We start from the raw sequence: 23,410 nt of genomic DNA on the forward strand, positions 1-23,410 counted from the left end.
TTGGGGGTGGGCTGGGGAGCTCAAGGGTTTCTGGTGTTGTAACAGCCTCTGCCTGAGGTCGAGGCAATCTGAGTTAAACTGAATCTCGTAATGCTGTTAAGAGTTGTTGTCCCCAAAATGCAGTTCAATCTAGATCCTGTCCCAGGCACTGAACATGATGAGGACAGCCCCAGGAAGCTGGCACAGAGCTCTGCCCTGCTCCCCATCACAGGGGGCTGTGGGGGGGCAGCTCTGAGCCATGCTGTCAGGTTGGGGGGGCAGGTCCCCCAAATGCTAAAGCACAAAGTCCCAACTCAGCTGCAGTCCAGTGAGCGTGGCTTCTTGGCCTCTGCTTCTTCAGATCCTTCCCTTGCTGCCCTGCCTCTGCCTGTGGGCAGGCAGCAGGAGGCCCTGGGGCTGCACTTGCCTGTTTTGCCATCTGTTCCATGCCCCAGAGCACGGTGCCTGCAGGCCCCGTGCTGGGGCTGAGGGCTTTGGCCACAGAGGGTGAAGGTTCAGGGCTGGGCTGCAGATGGGCTCCGTCCTTTCGCACTGTGCTGGGTGCTCCTTTAGGGCTCAGGACTTGCACTGCTTTCTTGTGGTCTCTGAGCCTCTGTGCACCTAATTTTGCTTCTCCCTCGGTGCCTTTGGTGGTGTCAAGCATGGAGATAATAACTGCTGTCCAGGGAGGGAGCTCCTTCCTTTGCTGAGAGCTGGGGGACTTCTTCTTCCTGGCTTCTGCCTCTTGCTCCTGGATCTCCTCCTCCCAGCACACAGGAGCCAGCTTCATGCTCTGCTAAGGGCACTGCACTGCCTGGAGCTGAGCTTTGCACACAAGGGCTGGAGTTGACCCAGAAGTCCAAATGTTTGGGCCCCCTGTGTTTGGGACCACTGTGAGCCCCTCCAGGGAGCTGCAGCTCTCCCGGCACAAAAGACAAGGCTGTAGGGCTGTCCCCAGCCTGGCCAGCTGCGAGAAGCACAAGGATGCGTTGTTCCTCCCCAGCGCCTCCAAAAGCACAGCTGCTTTGGGCTCCCTGCCTGGGCAGTCTGCTCCCAGGGATGCCCTCCCATCCCACACTGGATGGGCTCCAGGTACGATCCCACAGAGCACCTGTCACTTGTCCCCTTGCCTTGCAGCGTGCTCACCCCTGCTTTGCTCCATCCTGCAGGCAGCATCACCCTCCCCAGGGCTCCCACCAGCTGCCCCTCTCTCCCCGTGCTGCTCCCACCCCAACTGTGAGGGATCCCAGCACAGTCCCACTCCCCCCCCAGGCCTTTCCAGCAAAGCGTTGCCCTTCACCTTCCTGCCACCCCGGGCCTTTGTCCCCATTCCCAGTGGAGCAGCTCTGCCCCTTTAGCTGCTCACTGCTCTGCATCCCACCACCACCCTGCACTCTGCTCCCTGCTCTGCAGTGCTGCACTGCCTGCTCCATCAGCCCATCCCACACAGCAGCAGGTGCCTTTTCTTGCTCAGAGCTGTTGTACAGAGCCCAACTCCTGTTGGTGAAGGCTTTTTTTCTCTGCTGGGTGGTGCAGCCCAGCACTGCGCTCTGGGTTTGTCAAGGTGTGTACAAATATTTGATCCCTCGATGTGTTCCTGTAAATAGTGTAACTTATTTCGCTCTCATGATGTACGTTGGTTTGAATTGTTTCCCGATGGATGTGTTTGTTCCTCGCCTCTTTGTCTTCACAAATAAAGCGTTACTGAAAGGAAGAGACAAAGCAGTGCTGACTGTTATGGGGAAGAACAGAGCTGGGAGCCGCCCGTCCTGATGTGCATCCTGTCCTTCTGTGCCGTGGGTGCTGTGAGGAAGTGAGCACATGGGAACAGGGTCCTCAGGGACTGCAGGGATGTCCCCGTGGCTCTGGGATGTACCTGAGCAGCTGCCTGGGCTCAGTGAGCCAGCTCAGGGAGCAAAGTGCATTTTGGGGCACTCCACCCTACAAAAAGGTCCTTGAAAGCATCGCAAGGAGGCGACAAAGCTGGTAAGGGCTACGAGGTTCATCCTGTAGGAGAGGCTGAGGACCCCCGGCTCGTCCGAGCTGCAGGAGATGGGGCTGAGAATCCGTCCCGTTGCTCGTTGTGGCTTCCTAAGCAGGGGAATGGCACAGAGCTGCCCGTAACTGATGAAGGAAGCGGGGGAGGGCTGAGAAACGCGTCTTTGCCGTGGGGGTGGTCCAACGCAGGCACGGGCCCTTCTGGGGGGTGGTGGATGCCCCGAGCCCGTCACTGACCGAGTGGCGTTTGGACAATGCCCCGAATGTGGTGCTTAACTTCAGGGCAGCCCTGAAGCGCTCAGGACCCGCTCGGTCCCTTCCGGCTCCTCCATCCAATTTAATTGCCCCCGCATTTGTCCCATCCTGGGGGCGGCCCGGCTGCTGGAACCCCCGGCAGCGCTGCGGGGACAGCCGCCAGGTGGCAGCGCGGGCTGCGGTGCGGGGACGGCGGGCGGTGGGCGGTGTTGGCACCGGGGCCGTTTGCGGGATGTTGTGAGGTTCCTCCCTCCTTCCCAACTCCTTTCTGCCCCCCCCCGCCCCCGAGCCGCGCTGACTGCGCTGCAGTGCCCGCAGAGATGATGATGCTGGCACCGCGTTGTGCCCCACTCCGGGGTGATGGCGTCAGTGGGTCATACCTCGCACACTGGTTTGAAGGGAGCAGCAGGGAGAACCCGCTGGGCTCCCCCCTCATCCCAGCACCACACGTGCCAGGGGCAGCACCAGGCAGGTGGGTGCCAGGCTGGAGGCTTGGGCACATCCCAGGGCACAGATCCCCACTGCTTTCTTCTCTTGCTGCTGAAAGGAGCCAACCAGGATCAGGGACAGGACCTCAACTCTGACCAGCAGGAAAACTCAGGACAATGGAATGCAGTCTGCCAATCTTTTACCAGTTCAGCTGTGCTTTATGACTCATTATTGCAAAGACTCTTTTAGTAAAGTACCACCCTGGGGTATCCAACCAAAAAGAAAAGGTTTTTATTAAATTAAAGGGTTTTTTTTTGTTTTTTTTTTTTTGTTTTTTTAAACATACTATAATAACTACTATGCAGTTCAACTGTCAATCATCTCAGAAAGTTCAAGAAGGAGATCATCCTCCTCCTTCTCCAGGTCCAAGTCAATTTCTGCTACCATTTCCCCTCCTGAGATTTCCAAGATGAACTTTTCAGTGTCATCTTCTACAGCCTTGGTGAGCAGGCTGACCTCCGGCAGGGCTGGAGCAGCAGTCTGGGAAGAAGGAAGACAAAGTCAAAGAAAGGAAGACAAAGTCAAAGAAAGACAAAGATTGCTCAGGAGATCCTTCCTCTGCAGTGCTTCTCCTTCAGCACTGCTGATCCTGAACCCAACATGGGGGCTAAGGGGCTCCTGAAGGGTGTTAACAACTACGGGAAGTCTGCAGAGCAACTCAGGTCTTTTTAACAATGCAGCATTAATGGACAAATTCCTTCACACTACAGAGGAATCACAGGGCTGCAGAGCATTGTGCACACACTGTCATTCATCCAGCATCCTGCACACAGTGACTACTTTGAAAGGAAACCTGCAGAACATTTCAGTTCTCCACACTTTCTACAGGAGTTGTATCTCAGTATCAGCCTGACCAGGACAGCACTGACACTTCTTCCCCTCCTTACCAAAGCTGCTTTTTTAGCTGGAGGCTCCTCTTCTTCAGTGCTCGTTTAAATCAGCACAGTGCTAGAGCTGTTACATACCACATTCTATCTGAGCAACAGAAAGTCATTCCTGTTCCCCTACACAACATCCACCCACAGTCTGATTTCATTGAACACGAAGCCATCGTGACCTTTTTGTATCCAGTGCTCCCACGTTAACCTCACAAGTTGTACCTGGTGCCAGCAGGGTTACTGCCTCACTGCCAGATACAATCAGATCAATTCTGAGTTTGAGGAGTGCAAAGCTGTCTGGGAAAGCCATTGAAAGTACCAGGATTGTGAAACATGGCTGCAGCTCTTCACCAAAGGCAGGAAGGTAGGAATGCACTCATGATGGTGGCACATGGTGAGCAGTGAGACACAAGAACATGTGAAGAAATTGTGTCACTGTGTCCATCTACAGAAGGGACTCACCTCTGCGGGTGCAGAGACAGCTTTGGGAGCAGCCCTGCTCCATTCCACAGTCTTTTCCTCTTCTCTTCCAGGTGCTTTAAAACAAGGAAAAAGAAAATCACTTGGTCAACAGCAAGCATAGAAAGAAACCTGAGTGCCAGCGTTTCCTCCATGTGCTTATTTCCTCACATTCAATAACAAAGAACACGAGAGAGGCGACATCTCGCAGTCCATACAGTATCCAAGCTCTTCCCTCCTTCACATGCTGTCTCTTCACGAAGCCTCTCTCACCTGCCCAATGAATAACTCACCCCCCTGACCTTTGTGACAGAGGTTGGCCCCCATGTTAAAAACTCAATCCATGCTTTACAAACACATTTACATATTAAAACAAGCAACACGCCAAAGATGAAGATAACCTTGGTGTCAACACACAGAACATGCCACACCAAAAACATGGCAGAAAGAAAGTACAGGAGAAACTGAATTACAAAACCTCACAGCGAATGAATTCTCCAGAATGAAGCAGGCAGACACCACGGATTCAATGGAAAAACACATGGATGGACATCCTGGCACTTCCTGCCTTTGCATTTGGTAAGAAACAGCCCAGGCAATTCTAAGCAAACTCCATTTGCTTGACAGGGGAAGCACTTCAGCAGAGCAGACAGTGAAACACCTCGTTACCTGCTGGCTTTGCGATCTGCTGCATCCGCAGGGCTTTCTCCTGCTTGATTTCTTCTAAGCTTTTAATATGCATTTCTTCCAATCGCTTGATTTTACGCGGTGGCTCTTCCAGTTTCACGTTACCAGGCTCAGGTGGAGGGAAAATTCTCTTCTTCTTGCGCTTATCCTTAGATCTCTTCTCAGTAAGAACCTCTTCTACTTTTTGCTTCTCTTCTTCCAGTCGTCTCTTCTTCCAGATCTCCCCTGCTGGCTTGGCACCCTTCTCTGTCATCATCAAGAAAGGAGAAGCATAAGGATTAGAAGAAATTACAACGAGAGCTCAAGTTTCTAGATTTGTCATAATATTACAGAATATACGTGTTCCCAACAACAATGCTCCTGAGAAAGAATAAGCAGAAAGCCTAGAGAATCTGTGAAGCAAACACCAATAACCATTTACCTCTCCTTGGTGCTCTGTCAACCTCGATCTTCTTCCCCAGCCTTTCTACGAGGCTGCGCTTCAGCGGAAGGCCACTGACATCAGCTACAGAGAGAAAACAACAACATTCCTAAGATAATTCCTTTGGAGAAAGATTTTTACAAGTCAACCACAAACTTTGGTTTCTCCAAGTGTATGTTCTCAAATTCACCTTTCAGCTGCTACACTTGTGTGCCACTTGGAGTCATCACAGACCCACGACACACTTTCCTCCCTCCTGCTTCAGCAGTGCCCTCCCATTTACGTGGAGGCAGCCAAACAGCAGCTCACAAGCAGCCCTTACCTACAGAGGATTTCCGTTTTCCAGGTTTATCAGCAGTATTCAGTTGACTCACAGGCACCTCCCCTAAAACAAAGAAAAACAAAGTGCTTATTTGACAGAAACCAACAGAATTACTGTCTTGTGAGCCCATTTCCCACCCAAAACAAATACAACCAAAAGACACCACTTTGACAGCCCTGACACAAAATAATATTGCAACTGTAATGCACTCAGGGTAAGTCCCAATTGTAATTTATCCATTCCACTTAGGAGCCACCAAATGGAAGCAAAGGTACTCATCATTACCCTGCTTTGCAGGCAGCATCACAGTGCTGACCAGTGTCCGCACATTCTCCTTCTTAGGCACACGAACAATCTGAGATTTGAGCCGATGAGCAGGAGCTCCTGAAGGTCCTTCTGATCCAAGTGTTTTTATTCCAGCATTCAAACTGTCATCTGGGAACACAGAGCAGTAAATGAGACCGAGGGACAGAGGCACACGCTGAGGACCACAGCTCTGCAAACTGCCTCCTGCTCAGAAGCATGCAGAACAAACCCTGTCAGCTCTCCCCATAGCTAAGAGCACCATGGACCTGATGTCTGTCTGCTGCCCTCCTTTCATCCTTCTGGATATTAAAAGTAGGCTTTATCCCTTACTTTATCCCATCCATATGACATTAGATTCCTCTATCAGCAAATGTGGCTTTCACCACTGGTTGAAAAGATGCACATACAGGCACTTAAACTCCATGCTGTGGCCTCGTCTTGCTCTAATGATGTAAACAAAGGAGTTTACCTTCCTAATCTGAAAGGCACATGAAGTTACAAGGTAGGAACAAGATCATGGAAATAGCTGATTCCATTCAGCAACCCTATGTTCTGTTGTGTTTGTACAATGAATTGCTTTGGAGTTAATTGGCAAGTGCTTCTGATTAATCCTGGAATACCTTGTTTTGTATCAGCATCAGATTTTGTAGTGGAAATTATCTGCAATCCAAGATGGTTTTCTTCAGCTGGTTGCTGGACAGGTGTTTCTGTTTCTTCTCCCTCCTTAGAAAGCTGGTCTGTACAAGCAAAGAAAAAATCAGTCTCTTCAGTTATGCGGTAGGAATTCAATCAGATTATCCACTGCACAAAGATGGCAGGCAAGGCTGAAAACCCACACAGATAAATGCTGAGTCTCCACTTGCCCATCCAAATGGCTTCTCTGTGAACAAAGAAATCCCCCCCTACACAACATTCATCTCCCTGACACCCAGTAAAAGCTTAAATGCAGGAGAACAACCTGCAAGGCAAAGGCCACGGGAGCAGAGAGAAGCTGAGCATGCAAGATAAAACTGAGGTATCAGAAGCGCACAAAGTTCAGCTCTGAACCTATCTATCAGCTCACAAGTGAACGTTACCTGGCGTTCTTTATGACACTATACCCACCTGTGAGTAATAGAGTTAATCTTTCGTACCTAAAAAAGACAAACTCACTTTGGCTTGGTGGAAAGAAAACCCCATTGAGGTAACGTCCCTTGGTGTGATGGAAGGCACAGTTGGATTTCTGGCAGCCTCCTGGCTGGTTCTCCCAGTAGCAGGAAATCATGCTGCGTTTTTTCTGAAGACAGAAAGGAAGAAGAGCTGATGGTAACGTGGACCTAAGATCTGCAAAGGGAGACTGAGCTCCAGATGGTGCCAGTGAGCAGACTGCCACAAAGCAGCACTCAAACACCACTCTGAAGCGTGCGCAGGCTGGGAGCACCAGGCTCACAGAGCTTTCCTAGCATTCTGTGGGTGAGGACACCAGTTTAGAAGGGGTTAAACTAACACACCTTGCAGAATGCTTGTCTGATTGATGTGGTTCTTTAGTATCTGTTGATAGAACACTGTTGGTATCAACTACAAGAATATTCTGCTATGATATACCAATGCCATTGAGCTCTCTTCCCTCTGCTTCCTCCCCTATTCTTAACCGTAGGAACCATCATCATTTCAAAGCAAATGAACCTAATCTGCAAAAGCACATTCAGCCCACCTAAAGAAATGAGAAGTGGGTTTGGTGATAAACTCTGAGGAGCCAACACTCACAGTGATCTCCATGTGCCTGAACCTGCAGACATTCCTGAAGCAGCGGCCCTCCTTCCACAGCGTGCAGATGGTTTCATTGCCCAAAGCGGCTTCACAGTGCCTGAAGGGACAGTTGTCTCCCTGTAACCCAATGGAAACCAAGAGAGGAAAATGAAATAGTACAGCCTGAGAACTGGCCATGCTTTGAGCTCATTTTTAGCGAGTTGCTCTATTGTACAATGCAATTAGTTATGAAGTTTGCTGAAGACCAGTAATACTTCTACTTATTCTACCCATTCCTCTTAACTTCAGAACTGAAAGAAAGAAAAAATGAAGGAAAAAACCCAAGCAGACCTTTTTACAAGTGGAATAGAAGTAGAAATAGCAATCATTTCCTTTAATCGACATGCTGGATGAGCGGACAGAAGCAGTTCTGGTCTCGGGGATCTCTGTGCAGCTCTTCCTGTGCTTCTCAAAGAGCTGGCTCATGCTTCCTTGGACTGAAAGTCTTCTACAGTCTTGATCAGTGAAATCTTCTTTTGAAAAGGAACCCTAAGCAAAACACCAAAAAGCAGAAAAGAATGAGGAATGCCCACCCGTCTTCCCAGCTTTGTTCTCTTCATCCAATCAGTCTCTCAGGAGCAGTTGTTTCAAAACATTGCCCTCCTCAACACTGGTCAAACTCTAGTAACATCACCCTGACTCAGCACGGAGTCCCTGGGCTGCACGGCTGCAAGCCCTCCAATGGAGCCCCTCCTTCAACACCACGAGTGACAGCAGTGAGTAACCCCAACACATTTGTCTGACCGCTGCAGGTCTTCAAGCTCAACCACCTGGACAACCTCAGCAAATACAGTGATCTTCAAAGCTTTGCAGTTCACTTCTCCTGTCGGCCGAACCAACACTGAATCCGTGAATTAATTAATTATAACAGGTTAGGAAGAATTTTCCTCCTCACTTTGCCTATGTCAAATTCTGTAAGTTGGAATTTCTGGTCTTCAAGGATTCTTCACCTTTGAAGAATCCACAAAAACCATCCTCCGTCTTTATTACCTGTACAGCAAAAGCATGCCAGTGCGTATCAATACACAAATCCACACACATGTGCCTGTATACTGTAACTCAGCACTGCATGGAGCTGCAGCACGTTCTGCTCAGCCACAACAAGGGTTTGGGTTGGTTCATTTTTTTTTTTTTCTTTTCTGATGTAAAAATCAAATATTTTGGTATTTTAGATTTGTTTTGTTGCTTTTTTTTTTAAGGTACCAAATGCAGTAAAACCTGCAACCAGGCCAGACAGAAGATCAAATTCAAGTGATTCAGAACTCTTTCATTAAAGTGCTGCACATTTCTGAGCTAAGCATTTTCGATAGTCAATAAAAGTTGGAACCTTTTACTCACACAGACACTAGTGAATTTTCGAGGAATTTTTTTTTTTTTTTTTTTTTTTTTCAGGGAATTTCCCCAAATCTAAACTAAAGAGAGGAGAAGTCGGGTCCTCAAGTTAGTTGCTGGATTGACTGCATGACAAAGGGAACAAAAACAGCACTTAAGGACAAAGTTCCCTTCCCTCCTCCAGTACTGATAGAAATGCTGCCTTTTACCTTTAGTACCTTCACATCAGATTCCTCTCTGGCAGATTCCTATGCTTCTAACAACCTCGGTGCTGCCCCGCACAGATGCCGGGCACCAACTGTCACTGGACTCTGCACCATGGAACACGCACACAGCTCAGCACTTCTGTTTCCTCACAATTGGAAGGGTTCTGGAATCGGGAGCATGAAGCGGACTAGAAATACCTCACATCCCTCTGCTCCTTACGAGCCCTTCCATTTTAAAACAAGATAACCCCAGACACATCTGTTAGCACAGCAGCCCAAATGCTAACCAGAACACACAGTGTGTAACACCGAAAGTACCAGTTTAATGCCGCACCACAAACCCTATTTAATGGTGCAGGTGACCGCCCCTATCAGATACCCATGACCTCCATGACTCCACTGCTGGTGCATGCAGGCACCACCTGCCCAATACCCAACATCTCCCCCCTCTTTATCATCTCCAGCCCCTGTAAAGGTTCCCCTGCACACTCCCTGTTACCCCAAAGGTGATTTGCACATTTAAGGCTATTCCGCAAATGAATCAATCATTAAACATATGCGAAAAACAATGAAACTGTCATAATAACATACCAAAGAGATGCAGCTGCAGTGACTACAAACCTGAAAGCACACAACAGCAATCTGCCTAAAAATTGTGAAATGCTGTATGGCAACACTTAGTCAACTTGTAGAGAACGGTGCATTCAAGTTCAAGATAACAGCACAGTACACAATGGAGTTACAACTTCTCCAAGTTCAATGTAACACTATTGTACAGAATCTTCGTGGCAATCCAGTTCTGTCCAGTGTGCATTATAATGTCACACTCCATAACCAAATAACAAGACAAAAACATATTGGCTGTGCAGAATCGTTCTGAATGTCCACCATTGGGGGACTATCCAGGAACAAGGTCTCCCCCGCTCATGAACTATCAGTCCGGCACGAAGGCTGGATTCCCAGTTCGGACCTTCAGGCACATTGGGAGCAATGCTGTCTCATGTGCCGTTACCAGCAGCCGCTGCCCAGTGCTGACGTCAAATCACTGGCTGCACTGGAGACATTAACCAAGGAGTTGTTGGCCAAAACTGGTGCTGAGATGTTCGGATCCTCACGGTGCACAGGATGGCTCGTCGTTTGGTGCCGGCTTAACCCAACGTGCCGGCAGCCAGCAGGGCCCACTTGGGGTCCTGACACAGACGTGTTTCCTGCCCTTGACAAGGAGTGGCATAGGGTCTGGGAGCCATGGCCCTCCGTCGGGTCTGATCAGGACCTGACCTATTGGTGTCCATTTGGTCAGCTGATGGTCTCCCTTCCAATCCTCTCAGTTAACTTTCTAAGAGTACCAAAGGTGGGTAGCAGATTCTGCGCCTCTTCGTCCCCTGCAAAAGCTCACAGAACTCCATGCTGGCTTTCTCTACTGCTGACCGACTCACACAGTGAGAAGCTCTGTCAGCCAGACCTCTCTGCATTATCCACATAATAAGCAGATTGAGGTCCTCATCACACACTCTGTGTCATTTCTTGTCAGCATGTCCTGTCCCATCCCTGGCTCTCCAGCAGGACTGTAATGCTGGGGTGAGCAACACTGGGCACTGTCAGTGTGTTTTTCTTGCAAGCATCTTCCAGGGAAACACGTGCAGGCGTTCCCCACTCTTGGCTGTATCTCTGCAGTGCTGGGTCCTGTGTGAGCAGAGCTCTCTGCCCCAGAAGCCAAGTCACTGCTGTGCAGAGCTCAGCCTTGGGGTGAATGTGCTCCTGAGTTTGTCCCAGTGCAAGGACAACCTTCTCATTGCCCTTTAGGAGCACCTCTGGTGCTGATGGGTGCTCTGCTCTCAGCAACCACTGGATACACGGCTCCAGGCGCGTGTGTGCTTTGTCGCCTTGAGCTGTTTGCTCTGATCGCATCTCACCCTGGGGAGCCGGGATTTCCCTTTGGTCTCGGTGTCACTTCGAGACCAGTAGCAACACTAGGGGTCAGAGGAGAGCTGCTGAATGTGTGAACAAAGCTGCTAATTGAGAAGGAGATCGCACGCGTGTGACTTTGAAACCCGAATTATTAATGAGCTTACCTTCACCCTCCTGACTAATGCAGACCTCATGCAGCCCTGGGCCTGCCCTTCTCCAGCCTCCTGCCTTGTTTTGCCTACTCATAGGAAAAGATTTAGCATAGCTCAGAGCCCCAGGCGGCGCTTGGAATGCCAGCAGGAAAGAGCTGCTGGTGTCCACATAGCTCAGGACTGCAGCAGTGGGGCTGCTGGACCTCAGTGTTCTGAACACTCTGATGTGGAAGTGATTGGCAGATGCTGTGGCCGGAGGGATGAGGTGCCTGCAGGGCGTCCCTTGGAAGAACGTTTGGTGAGGATGGATCCTCTGAGCCAGCATCGGGGACAGGGTGCTGGGTGCAAATGCCAGTGCTGCCCCCTGTCATCCTGTTGGTTTTAAAAGGAGTACAGCTCCGTTTCCAAACTTTGCCAACCACAGGCTGGCTGGCAGCTTGAAGGAACTGCCATGAAATTGGTCTAATGAAGCGTTCCTGGCAGAGCTTCAGAATGGAGAAAGTGCAGTTTGTCCTCAACTGAGCTGAGGTCCAATGAGCTGAGTTTCCTGGCTCAGAGCAGAGGCCGTGAGCATCACGTCTCACAGTCTGTGTCACCTGGGCAGAGCTGTTAGGCAGGGGCTGCTAGTGGGGAGATGCCAAGGTTTAACATGAAGATGATTGCTCAGATATGCCTGAGTTCAGATGGAGGGGCCCATTGCCCTACCAGGAAGTGGAAGATGCTTGGGGGTGAGGCAGCTCGTGCTTTCCCATGCCTGTAGGACCTTACAGTGCTGTGCCTTTCCACATACCTACCCCACCTTCTTTCTTTCCCATGCAGGGGTCATCATTAATCCAGTGGGTGGCACCAAGAATGCCCGGACAGCCCCACTGCAGTGCGTCTCTGTGGCAGAAGGACACACCAAGCCTGTGCTCTGCCTGGATGCCACCGATGAACTGCTTTTCACTGCCTAAAAAGGTATATGTTGGACAGAACAGGTGTGGGGGCTGCTGGCTTTTTATGCGCTAGTCTCATAGATCTCCCCAGGCTGGCGTGGGGAATTGGGGTGCATGGCAGGGATGGCTCCTTCTGGGCTGCTCCCCTGTCCCTGCCTTCTGATGTCCAGGTGCTGGAGCAGGCTGGCTCCATTGCCCTGGAGTGGAGCTGTGGGTGGTGGGAGGCAGCGCTTGGGAAGGAGTCAGTGCCTCCACGCCACGGAGGAACTCCCCAGCCCAACTCTCTCAGGCACGTTCTTCTTCCTACAGACCGGAGCTGTAAGATGTGGAACTTGGTGACAGGTCAGGAAATTGCTTCCCTCAAGGGTCACCCAAATAATGTTGTTTCCATCAAGTACTGCAGCCACACGGGGTTGGTGTTCACCGTGTCCACGTTGTACATCAAAGTGTGGAACATCCGGGACTCAGCGCGCTGCATCCGCACCCTGACGTATGTAGTGGGAAGAGTGGCTGTGGGGGACTGTGGGCAGCTCTGGCTTTGCAGAAGATGGTGTGAGGAACTCCTGTGGTCCCACAGGCTGGAAACAGAGCCCAGCTGTTTTAGGATCAGTGCCTACAGCTGTAGGAAACAGGGAGGCTTAGGGAGATCTTGGAATGGAATCTGTGGGGACCCTCTGCAGCAAAGGCTGAAAGGAAAGGACCTGGAAGAGCTTTTCAGCCCTTCCTGGGGGTGGCCAAGAGCACCAGCAAGAAGGGATGGGGATTTTCTTTTTTGCTTCAACTAATATGCCACAGGAAGACAACCACATTAACCCAGCTGTATTTGTTGTTGTTGTTTATCTACAGCATGAAGCATTTCACTTGGAAAGTCTCTGCTGCCACTCATCGTACAACAGACTTAAAGCACAGCACTTGGCACCTAGCAGTGCTGTGAAGGGTTGGAAAGGCAGCGCATCATTGTGCTGAGGGCCAAGAGACGGTTCAGACAACAGAAGCATTTGTCCACATTTCTGACATGAAGGCTGTCGTCTCCCGATCCGGCGACAAATCAAGGCTGCTGTGTGAAAGTACCGTGCCTCCGCACACAGGAACGGACGGGACTCACACACAGTGTGTAGCACCGAATGTACCAGCTTAATGCCACGCCACAAACCTACCCAATACCCAACAGGGGGGACCAGTCAATGCTGCTCATCAGCCATCAACCCCAGATGCTGGAGAAGGCAGACCATGTTGTGGTGCTGGAGCATGACACGATGGCTGAGATGGGGACACCCACCGAACTGAGGACCCGCAATGGACCCTTGTAAGAGGCCATGCTTTTTACATTACTGTCTCAAAGTTTGCTGAAATGGACAAGTTCAGGCAAGTCCTGACCAAGGTTCCAGGACTGAGACACACAGGAACCAAGGTTCGAGAAATCCCTTTGTTTAGGAGATGGACAAGTCGGGGAGCTACCAAAGGGAGATAAGATACTGATTAATGGCCCTTAAGTGGTCTTTTGTGTTGGCCTATCTCAAGGAAGATGGCCATCTCTGAGGACTAATGTCCCTCAAGTGGTCTTCCATGTTGGCCCATCTCAAGGAAGATTGACAACTCTGAGGAAATCACAGGACTCTGACCTGAGCGGTCCCGAAATGTCTCGAAGGCTGGAAAGAAGGATAAAAAGGGCACGGACAAACCCCAAATTTGAGGTTTTTTGACACCAGATGCCTCACTATGGAAACAAGGATGTTTTCTGTCATCAGATGCCTCTCTACGCGAGCGCCTGCATGCTGAAGAAGATGCCTGCATGCTGAAGAACCTTTGTGGGCATCTAGGTATCTGACCTCAGATTCCTCCACCGTTGTCCTACTGCTGCCTATTATCTCTTCTGGGATTGCTGCTCGAGACTCTGCTCTGAGGGACCTCGCTGCCCAAGACTCCACTTCCTGAGACCTCGCTATTCTGACCATCTTCTCTGCTTTTCATCGATCTGTGGCCTGCTACTTCGCTGCTGCTCTCCCCTACGCTTATTTTGCCCCGGACCAACGTTAACAAAGTGCTATGGGACGCAGCTGCATTCAGGAGGTGACTATTCCCCGGTTTAACGTAATTCTTGCTCTTTTCTACCTTTTTCTATCGCCTACTTTCCCTTCCCCATCACCCTAATTTTGGCATTTGTCCCTCTCCCTTCCCCATCTCCTCAACTGTCAATTATTTCCAATAAACTGGAATCAACTGTCTATTATTTCCAATAAACTGGAATGTATTTCCAATAAACGGATCAACATTTGAATGTTCTTCTTCTTAATCTCACCCGGGCATAACATATCAAAAGAACCTTTGCTTCACTCCTAAATTGAAGCGAGACAACCCTACAGCCGGCTGCTGCAGCACTGAGGACCACAGGGCAGCTGGAGTGGGATACGATGGGACATGGGGAGCTGTGGCTGTCTCCGCTCCCCGCTGCAGGATGGGAAGAGTGGGATGCTCTGGGATTGGTATGGAATAAAGCGGAGATGTTTTGTAGAGGAGCAGGTTGGGATGGGGGGTGTGGGCAGCTCAGCCTCAGTGCATGGTTGGTTATGGAAGCTGGGTGTCTGCCCTCAGAATGTGGCTGTGGCAGCACTGTGGGTTATGGGGGGGAAGCACAGCTCAGCCCAATACTAGATGAACTTTCCAGTCATGTCTTCATGCCAAAGCGTTGCAGATGGCACAGGGAGTGCAAAGGGGAGGAGGAGAGCAGCAGTGTGAAATGGAGCAATGGGCAAAGAGTGTGGGGTGGGGGGAGGAGGGATGAGGAGAGGTCCCCTCATACACCCCAACCCTGAGCACAGCACAGAGCAGAATGCAGGCAGGCTGAGCACAGAACAGCCCAACACTTTATTTCACAAGAAGCAGCACAGGAAAAGCATAACAGCATAGGAAGCAGAGGGAGATGTGAGAGGTAGAGGGGATGGGGCTGTGTTCATCACCGACCCCAAATGCTCGTGTGGCCAGTTGGCCCCTTGCAGGCTGAAGCACAGCACTCAGACGGTTTGGTTACTTCCTGTGTGAAGAAGAAGAGATGGTGTCCCATAGGGCCACGTTCACATCCCAGCCCTCAGCTCCCTGCAGAGTCCCAGCCCAGCCCTGGTGCAGCACCACAAGGAGCACAAGGAGCACAGGGACCCCTTCCAACCCCCAGCCCCACACTGCAGCTGTGCTCGAGTTGCTGGTTCCACCTTCCTGGCCTGTAAGGTAAGAAGAGCCATTGTCTCAGCCCAGTTTGTAGGAGGGAGGCAAGGTTCTTTGATATGCGTATACCTGGTGCGGGATTAAGAAACAACGGTTCAAACATTGGTCCAACCAGTTTATTACAAGACTTTATCAGGGAGATGGGGAAGGGGAGGACGGACGCTATTATGGTGTAGGGTGATGGGGAAGGGAATGCAGTAAAAATATGAAATAGAAGCAAGGAGTCTCTGTAGGAAGCAAGAGGGAGATATTCACCACCATGGATCCATCGAGGTTTGTAGTTCAGTCATTGGTCTTCAGTCGTGGTGGGTCGTCAGGCGTTGTTCTGTTAATGGTGACCACGATGACAATTTCCAATGGTAGCACCAACTTATTTATATGTCCAAAGTGGTCAAGTCAGCTCTCTTTGGAGTGACAGCTCGAATCCAAAGTAGTTGAGTCAGCACTCCTTGGAATGGAAGCTTCTGGCTCTGGGATCTTAGCAGAAATTCCTTTGTTCCCATCTTCTGAGCCTTGCCAGCAGATAAGAGGGAGCAGGGATACCCATCCGCATCCTGTTTTTCACAGGGCACGATGGCTTCATTACCCAGATTTCCCACACCAAGCTGGAGCTATTTAGTCCCGGGCCAGATCTTCCGCTCATAAACAGTCCTGAGCACTCTTCTGGAGGCAAACAGCTCTGAAGGAAGGTGCTTTCAAATATTCAGATACCCAGAAAGTGATATTGATTGTCACACGGTAGCACCCATTACTTGCCACTTCAATAAATCATTGAGAGTCTTCTCACAAGAAACACCTCAGGAAGCAAGCTTGGAGCCAGAAAACAAGGAAGGACTCTCACAGCCATGACCCCCAGCCCTGTTCTTGCTGTGGGGCATGGAGCAGCTTTGAGCACCAGGAAGGGGAACCCTGGGAGAAAGCGGGGACCCCAATGCTGCCCTGGCACTGGGCAGAGGTGGGGGACAGCGCTGCCCTCATCACTCACTGGGCGCCGTGTTGTAGCCTTTCTCCTTCTTCCCTGCAGACAGAGAGATGCATCAGCACAGGTTCACATCACAGCCAGGCTGAGGGCTCCTGAGGGAGCCTCAAATCCCCCCACAGCCCCCACTGTCCTCCTACACCCCTCCACTTTTACCTGCATGGCGTCTGTAGATGATGAATCCAACGCCAGCCATGATGGCAATGGCCACAACGACGACAACCACCCCCACCACGTTGGGCACCAGGCTGGACTGTGACCGCTCTGGGGGAAAGCAGGGCTGTCAGCAGGGGAAGGGGCAGCCCAGAGCCCCCCAGCCCCACATCCCCTCACTCACCTCATGAGTAGAGGCTGGGCTGGGGCAGGCTGGCGTGCTCCACGCAGCACTGGTACTTGTCCCCGTGCGGGGCACGTACCTCCGACCGGAGCTGTTGTAGTGCACGAAGATTTCGCCATCCACGTACCCCACTTCAAAGAACCAGGGCTGCTCGGGGCCAGATTCCGTCATCCCTATTTCAAAGTACCGCATGGAGTGGAGCTCTGCGGGGTCGGAGCGCGGCGACCCCCCCTTTTTTATTAATTAGCAAGCTACTGCCTATAGAATAACAACACTACTTATATTAAGAACATAACCATTATAACTCAATCAAGACCTCGATTGACAATCCTCTAGAAGTGAAAAAAGAGACAAGTCAAACACAGATAACAACATTACTGTTAAACCTACTAAAAAGAACAAACTCGTTTGCTCTGCAACCTAAGTTTCTGCAACCTGGAAATAAATCCATGAGGGTCCCATTGTGTTCACATGTCACTAGTTAGGAAAAGTCTTCAACTTTCATATACTCTGATATATTGATTTTTAATGGCCACTAACTATTGTGCAACAAATGCTTTTAGGATGCTCATAACCATGCCTTTGAGCTAATAATTGATAATTGAACTTTATGAAGTTGCATGTCAGATAGAACCAGTTTTAGAGGACAAATGTGCTGGAGTATCACTAGGGGCATTATTACTTATTGACCCTTGAGAAACAGCAAACCGTGTTGGTGGTGGCTGCGACAGGCTGTGCCAGCAGGGCCTTCCCTGCTTCAAAGTGCACCTTTCCTCTCTCACCCATCACAGATTCTCTCCTGCATTCAGGGTCTGAAGGATTTCTTCCAGTTGTACACCATATCCGCATGGCCAGTGCGTGATACAGAGCCCAGGTGGAACAGCTGCCTGGAAAACAGAATAAACTATCAAATTTAGTTCTATTAGTATGCACTTTTGTCTCAAGTGATGCATGGTCATATTTTTAAAATCCCAATTAGTTGGGTGTAAGAGACGTATCCATTCTACAATACAGGGTCATCCCTTTGCCTGGGATTCCTTTCCAGGTTTTGTCTTTGCAAATTAAGAAAAGCTAATTAATAGGCTAATAACATCATGAGTGAGCAGTACTAACATACTAAAAGAGCTATTCCCATAGATTACAGCACTGATTACATCAAATCCTTTCTTTAACACACATTTGATCTATGGATAATGCCTAAAATTCTAATTCTTGAGACTGCATTGGTAACACAGAAAATCACACACTATGTCAAACCATTACTAATATTATTTATAACACCGCAAGTTACAAAGCAATTCCACTAGGAAAGAAACACACAAACACAGTTACTATAAAGGCTGGATGCTATTTTCTGCCTTGAGATGAGACCAACAACGTATTCTGGTGGTGTTAGTAACAACCGCACAAGATTAGAAGTGTCTAGTGTCATATGAGTATCCTCAGTGAAAATCCATTGAATGATTTGCTTAGAAGCTTCAGATCGTATCTCATAGTCAGTCACAGTCTTACCAGCCTGCTGTAACAATTTCCAATGATGCACTTCCCACCGAGCAGCTCCCTGCTGATCGTCTATCAGCGGGCAAGCGAGCTGAAACACAGCTTGACACGGTCCCTCCAATATCATGTCTCTAATGACTCCAGACCAACGCAAAGGTGGAGGATCGCTACATGTGGGGGGGAATTGCATAGACAGGGGCTGTAAAGACATCGGTGAAACGCTCAAAGAGACTGATGCCTCCTTCGTACGCAGTTCTAAGTCCTGCAGCTCCTCAGTTAATGTTTTATTATGTTCCTCCAACGCTTTCTCATTCCCACCATTATCCGAGTCGCTTTCACTCTCAGGAGCTTCTTGCTGCTCTGCACACCCCTCAGCCCCCCCCCACCGCACCTTCCTCACCAGCCAAAACCGGATCTGCCAGAGACGTTGAAGAGGTCGAGGACGGGGGATTATTCGAGGCTTCTGCAGCAGCCCTGACTTGTGAGGCTGATGAGCAAATAGAGTACGAACCTCCTGGTAACAGGGAGTCAAGCTCTGACCTTGACTGAGCACTAGGTCCGGATAGAGCTTGTACCACAGCAGCAGCGAACTGCCGCTCGGCTTGCATATTCTTCAATGTATTTATTTTGTATTCCTTATTTTTGGAGATAACAAAGTCCCACATATGGTCGACTATTTCTCGACATTCGGCTACAGTGAACATCAGTGCCACCTCCTGAAGATGTCCATTCATATGAGCCCATTTTACCAGCTCGGATATGCATTTAGGAGATACCTGCTCCCCTCTCATAGAGAGAATACATTTGAGCAGTTCCTCCACAGCTTCCCACAACATCGTGGCTTGCAGAGAACGGGATGGTACCCCGATGAGAGGTGAGTGCCAACCCCCCCCCCAGTTCTTTATTGCCCCCGCACCGCGCTGTTAGAGAGGGGAGGTTCTTTGTTCCTTCTCTCCCTGGGTTTGTTCCCGCTGTCACCGAGTGAGCTCTAGAGAGAACTCCGTGACACAAACTCATTGCAAAGTCTAAGCTAGAAGAAGCGTCACCTCAGTGTATCCCAGAAAAAGAACAGCGTTGAGATTTTAATTGGTTTTGGTTTTTTGTTTTATTGAGGGTGGGTTGTTTTTTGTTGTTTTTTTAGGGTTTTTTGGGGGTTTTTTTGTCTTTTTTTTGGGGGGGGGGTAGGGGGGTGCGAGGGGAAGGGAGAGGGAGGGGACAGTTGTTTGGTTGTTTTTCATATACAATAAAGCTATGCAGTTCCGCTGTCAGTCGCCTCAGAGAGTTCCCGAAGGAGCTCAACCACATTCTGCTCAACATCGAGTTGTTCCATTGAGTGGAACAATGGTAGTCTTGCAGATGGAGCAATGCAGGAATTCTGACAGGATCTCCAGGTGTATCCAGTTCATCAACTGAAAGCTCCGCAACCAAATTGGAAGGGACCAGTCCTCTTGTGCCATCTGTCAGCTCTCCCTGAAACCAGCCATTCTCACCCACATCTCCAAAGACATTACGCATTGTCCGGCAGTCAGAGGAAGCTCGTTTTCTGGGTCCTCATTAGGACCCTCAACAGGAATGTAGCTGTGTCGAGCTAAGAATCTTCAAACTGCTGGTGATACCTGTCCTGGAGAATGCAGGATGAAGGACAAAAGCTCTGCTCTCACATTCAGGGCCATCCTCTGACAGAAGGCAGCACTCAGGACTGTTCCCAAGGATCTCTTTCATGGCTTTGAGTTCAAGCTCCAGGTCTTCCAGATGACCTTGAAGACTTCTGGCCTCTTCAATGGCAGAATGGAACGGACTGGAGCTATTACGGAGACTCTTGTTTGACTGGGTCAGAGTCTGTCTCGTTGCCTTCCCCAGCTCCATCTGCTGCTTCTGCTGCTCTCTTTTCCCTCTTGCGCGCTCTGTGAGAATGAGTTTCAGAAAGCACTACTCACTGACAGGAAATAAGGGGAAACTTGAAAGACTTTGCAACTTGAGTCCTGGCAGTGTACTGCCAGCGGCTGATTTGGCCGTCCAGGATCCTGGCACCACAAATGCTTCATTGCCAAATGCAGCAATAAGGTGTTCTGGGGAAAGGCCAACTCACAGGTAGTTTTTGAGCACCCATATCACAGTACCAACGGCCAGCACCAGCGCAGGCAGCAGCATCGCTGAGACCGTCACCGGAATGCGGCGCTTCCGCACAGATGTGTGAGCAGCAGCCTCTGTGCTTTTGCCTGTGTTCATCCCTGGAAGAAATGAGACAATGTCCCACGTTACCTTCAGCTGCGCTACAGATAATCTCTCAGTGTGCTTCATGGACCCAAGAGGTCATTTTGTCAGTGGGTGCCTCCGTCTCTGGTGCCGAAGCACCGGAGGACAAGAAGGATTGCTTCCACCTCTCGTTGGGTACGAAGAGGCTGCACAGGCACTACCCGTGTCCTCCTCTGGGCCGAGAGCTGGGGCTGTACTCTGGGGTCTGGGCTTGGTCTGTGGGGAGAGCTACAGAGCAGAATCCCTCATGCTTTTCCCGGCATGCGTGTCCTGAGCTCTCCTGTGGGACGCCCCCCAGGCTGAAGGTCAGGCTTCAGCCAGCACAGGGCACAGCCAGAGCCAGCCCAGGGGAGAAACACTCCTGCTTCTTTTACATGTGCTCTATGCTCACACGCTCAGGTCTGGCTGCTGACCTGGTGTGCAAGAGCTGGCAGCAAGAGCCTGCAGGCACGCAGTGACTCTGGTTTGTGACACCGTATGATCATGGGACAGAAATTACCTGGCATGCTGGTTGGTGCTGCCTGCATTCCTCTGTCCGGGATGGGCAGTGTGGGATATCCACCTTCCTGGAGTGCATCCGGGACCGGCAGTGTGGGATATCCACCTTCCTGGAGTGCATCCCGCTCACTTTGTTGGTCCGTTCCTTTAGAAAGAAAGCAGGGCAGTAGGAGTGGGATGTCACGTGCCCTCATCAAAAACTGAGCTTCTCCAATCCCGAGCTCAGGTAAAGTCCAGGCCCCCCACCCCCAAGTACACTGTGAGCCCCTCTGTTACCCAAAGGCATTTGGGCCCTCCCAGCTATTGGACAATGCTGACTCCCTCACACCTCTTGAGGAATCAGCTCCTGTGCAAGGCCCTCACATTCTGTGCTGTCACCAGCCCATCACAGCCAGGTAGCTGCAGGCTGAAATCCAAGCTCTAACACACAGTCCAAGCCTTCAGAATTAGCATCTCCACCTCATTTCCAGCATTAGCAAAGGCAGCCAACCCTGCTCGGGATGCTTCTCCTGCCTTGAACTTGCTCAGCTGCACGGAGGGCTTTGGATGAACAGAAGCACAGCGCTTGCCACTTGCTGCCATCTGGGTGCCAACGACTGCACAAAGCAGCTCTGACAAGTAATGGTTGTGCTGGGGGAGCAGCTGCCTCTGGGTCTTGGCTGGATGCAGACCATCTGGCAGCAGACCAGCTCTGGTGCTTGACAGCACCTGCAAGGTGATACATGGAACACGGCTGCAGCACGGCTCTGACCCATTCCTTCCTGCTGTGCAGGCTACAGCCTGCCCACACCTGCATATCACACCTCAGCTTCCCAGGTCCCACAGTGAACAGACTGAAGTATACCCACCACGCTCTGCCTTCTCCATTTCCTTCAGCAGTCGCTTCAGGAGATGGGATGAGCCCTGAGAGTATTTTCCTCGTTTGTATTCATCCTCTTCTCTTTCTGGACCTTAACAGAATGTATGAAGTTAAATATCACGTGCATGAAGTTTTGAAGATCAGCGGCGAGTCAGACAAGTCAGTGAAGACAGAGTACTCACTGCTGGGATTCCAGCTGGGCTCCAGCACAGGAGGAAACCGATGACCGGGCAGGGCCCACACTGGGGGCACTTCTGCAACCAAAGACCCATGAAAAGTTTCAGCCACACACTACAGCATCAACTGAGTAGCAGAGCGTACAGGGGACTGTGCCATGAAATGGCACTGAAACGGGCAGCAAAAGCTCTCTAAAGAATTTCAAAGCTATGACGTACCTGCGCGATCCGACAGAGTTTCAGTTCCAGATCTCAGAGAGGAAGCTGGATCAACTCCTCTAGTCAAATCTGCAAATGAACACAGGACAAAGCAACTGCTACTGAGCATCCCTTCAGCCACAAGGTCGCAGGATGCAATTAAAGCCAGGGATTCCTTCACAACACTATTCTCTCCCTTCCGCACAGGGAAACAAGGGGCCTGGGAGAGCAGGAAGGATGCAGATAAGGAGTGAGACCTCACGGAAGTCATCAGGCAAGGAGGAGAATAGATGTTGTAAATACCAGAAGAGGAGTTGCATCCCCCTGATAAGAACAAGAGGGGGTCTGCATGCTAAACAACTATTGAATATGTATCAGAATTCCGAGAAATCATTGACTATGTATGAGATGTACCTATATCTGTGTCACGATTTTACAAGTCCATGTGCAAGTTTGGTGGAGCTATCCCCCTTGCACCCAGCACTGGAATAAACATACCTGCTTTATAACCCATCTATGTGTTATAGAGTTGGATTCCGCAAGTCACTTACACCCCATATTTTCCCTAACAGCCACACTGGGTTATCTGGATTCGTTACATTTATCCATTGTTGCTGGCAGATGTTTCTCTCTCTCTCTCTGTCTTTAATCCCCACACAGCCCATCTTCCCAACTGTGGGTTTCGGTTAGGAGGTATGCACCCATAGGGTCCATGCCCTACTTGTAGATATTTATCCTGCCCAGCCCCAGGTGCCCAATTTGAGGCAATAGTTGCACATCCCTAATAGGCACAGTAATATGAGCCTGGGTGGTTACAGTATCCCCTCCCTAGGTTTGAGCTTAGGCAAAAATAGTAACCCTTTTGGTTTAGACTGGGCTGTATAGGTACCAGGTCACACAGGGATGTAAGGAAGCTTGGTGTGGGTGGCGTTGTGCTGCTATACAAAATGTGATCACTGTGAGAATCCCCAAGTACCAATGGATACCCCTAAGGCCCATCTTTCCCCACAATTCACTCCTCTGCCTCACTCGTCAACTGGGTTGCAACCAGCTACGAGGGGTTTTTTAGTTCTTCTCAGCAGCAGTAGTGTTCTTCAGGGGAAGCCTTTACCTGGAATACCCATTGGGCTTGTCGCATTGTGAGTTTCAGGTCGTCACTCCCGGGAGCTACCTCCCACTTCTCGTCACCGATGGGTCCTTTAACACGGCTGGCATGAGTCCATCCTCTCTCTGCGGTTCGAATAGCTGTTTCTGCAGTAAATAAAACAACATA

General features: G+C 50.2%; 1 protein-coding gene and 1 long non-coding RNA gene across 2 annotated transcripts in view; one reads left to right on the forward strand and one right to left on the reverse strand.

Annotated features, from left to right (window-relative positions):
• Positions 1-23,410, forward strand: part of LOC146756705 (uncharacterized) — a 378,411-nt gene that overhangs the window by 148,317 nt on the left and 206,684 nt on the right. The window lies entirely within an intron of this gene.
• LOC146756715 (uncharacterized) overlaps positions 19,231-23,410 on the reverse strand; it is a 7,342-nt gene continuing 3,162 nt past the window's right edge. Inside the window, exons 2-8 of the mRNA XM_085524084.1 lie at positions 23,249-23,388; positions 22,159-22,227; positions 21,946-22,017; positions 21,753-21,854; positions 20,906-21,049; positions 20,240-20,381; positions 19,231-20,054 (exon numbers count right to left, since the gene is read on the reverse strand). Of these exons, the coding sequence (XP_085380210.1) occupies positions 19,958-20,054; positions 20,240-20,381; positions 20,906-21,049; positions 21,753-21,854; positions 21,946-22,017; positions 22,159-22,227; positions 23,249-23,261 (639 nt within the window). The 5' untranslated portion in view covers positions 23,262-23,388 and the 3' untranslated portion in view covers positions 19,231-19,957. The remainder of the gene's footprint in view (positions 20,055-20,239; positions 20,382-20,905; positions 21,050-21,752; positions 21,855-21,945; positions 22,018-22,158; positions 22,228-23,248; positions 23,389-23,410) is intronic.

This window comes from Coturnix japonica, chromosome 26, assembly GCF_054131305.1.
Source record: "Coturnix japonica strain WE chromosome 26, WE-NBRP24, whole genome shotgun sequence".
NCBI classification, from domain to species: domain Eukaryota; kingdom Metazoa; phylum Chordata; class Aves; order Galliformes; family Phasianidae; genus Coturnix; species Coturnix japonica.